The 1740-nt window shown below is 37.8% G+C and overlaps 1 protein-coding gene across 2 annotated transcripts in view; it reads left to right on the top strand.

Annotated features, from left to right (window-relative positions):
• LOC110025547 (HVA22-like protein i) overlaps positions 1–1734 on the top strand; it is a 19599-nt gene extending 17865 nt beyond the window's left edge. For both annotated transcript variants that reach the window (XM_020726096.1, XM_020726095.1), the window contains one exon: positions 1187–1734. In XM_020726096.1, coding sequence (XP_020581755.1) covers positions 1187–1621 — 435 coding nt within the window. In that variant the 3' untranslated portion in view covers positions 1622–1734. The remainder of the gene's footprint in view (positions 1–1186) is intronic.
• Positions 1735–1740: the final 6 nt, after the last annotated feature.

Here is a 1740-nt window from a genome sequence, read left to right as displayed (position 1 = left end):
AGAGAGAGAGAGAGAGAGAGAGAGAGAGAGAGAGAGTGAGAGAGAGAGAGAGAGAGCATTATAACTTGCATGAGCATGTGCCATGTTACCTCATATCATAAACCGAGTGGTAACCAGCCAACCTCATTCCACCTAATGTTGTGACCAGCTTCGACAATCTTCTTATCCTTTCTTTTGATGTGAAGCCTGAAATATTAAACGAGTCATCCAATTAGGTATAACAACTTTGCTGCTTTTAAACTAGTCATATTATATCTTATATTTTATATCCATCAATAAGAGATTCATGGCACCCAAAATCTAGTGGGAATTCATTTTAATTCATAGTTATACATCACTCTATATTTTCTTCCTCTTTTTAGTTGGTTGCCTACTTTCTCTATGATGTGGTTGACTCTCTTAAATTATTGCATCATGTCAGAGAGAAGGAACCATTAATAACCAAGAGGAAAACTAATTAAAATCAAGATCTCTTATTTCTCTTAATAAAGCTTTGACTGAGCAATACAATTGCAAACTCGCTTAGCTTTGTTCCAATCAATTAGAAGTAGGAGGATCATGCTTTAAGAAAAAAGCTTTTCTTTACCTGGTTGAAGATCTATTCAAGCTGTCTTGCTATCAATCTCCCCTTGATTGAATTCAGCATCTTTCTAATCGCTTTGAAGTACAGCCCCTTATTCCCTAAACCCTATTGGCATAACTAGATTCAAATTAATTTCGTTGGTACTTTGATTAGGTTTGTCAATGAACCATTATAATCCCTTTAGCTTTGTTTAATGGAGGATTACACTATGTTAACTTAGGTTAATGTCATTAATATTTGATTTGAGCGAAGGGACACTAAAACCCTTTAACTCAAGTAGGTTTAGATGGGCTGCATTAGAAGTGATTATATTAAAGAGCATGTGAATAAATTTTCTATTTAAAAAGATGTTAGAAAGTAGAACCATGCAATTTTAACCTGCATAAAAATTGCAAAATATGATGCAGCTCTACCTCTTCACAATTGGTTTCGAATATAATCCCTATATATCATTTATTTACATACAATAGAATCAATCAACTTTTGTATCAGGGTACTTAAACATTTTTATTTCTCATTTACTTTTGCTTTTAATTTTTAGAAGGTATACAATTTTATGATGCTTCCATTTAAAAATGTTGATTTATTCCATTCTTGCACCAGAGGCAGCCACTTAACCAAGGCACACAAACACAAGCTCCAGAATCATCCACTCTTCCTGTAGCAGCAGCGACGATGGAAGCGGCAGCGGCGATGGAACCAGCAGCTCAGGTACAGCAGCCTAATCCACCACCTTCCAGTCTCGTAAAAACGGCTAAGCAAGAACATATAAAAACTGGAGTTGGCCCTTCAGTAATCCTGAGTCCTTCCCATACCTACTCATCATCAATCAATATCCCACAACCTACTGCTTCGGAAGCCACATCAAAACCATCAGTAAGCGGTGAAGTAAACCAGTTCGCTGCTTCCGCCGCATCGACAGCTTCCACCGCTGCCAATGCTCAACCCGTGGATGTGTCAATGGAAGAGGCTGTTCGCATGACACGTGGAAGGTTGAGAAGAAGAGCTGCCCCAATTGACCCCACCTCCACTCGCTAGCCTGAAGTATTCATCCTTTTATCGGTATCTTAGTAAATTTCTTCATTTTGGCTGATGATCTTAATTTTACGGGAGGCGTGTTCTGCAATTGTAGCTCTGTTTTTAGTATTATTCCTGCT

Source organism: Phalaenopsis equestris, unplaced genomic scaffold, assembly GCF_001263595.1.
Source record: "Phalaenopsis equestris unplaced genomic scaffold, ASM126359v1 Scaffold000301, whole genome shotgun sequence".
In the NCBI taxonomy this organism is placed as follows: Eukaryota; Viridiplantae; Streptophyta; class Magnoliopsida; order Asparagales; family Orchidaceae; genus Phalaenopsis; species Phalaenopsis equestris.
Note: the sequence above shows the minus strand (reverse complement) of the source record. Positions and strands in the feature narration are given on the sequence as shown.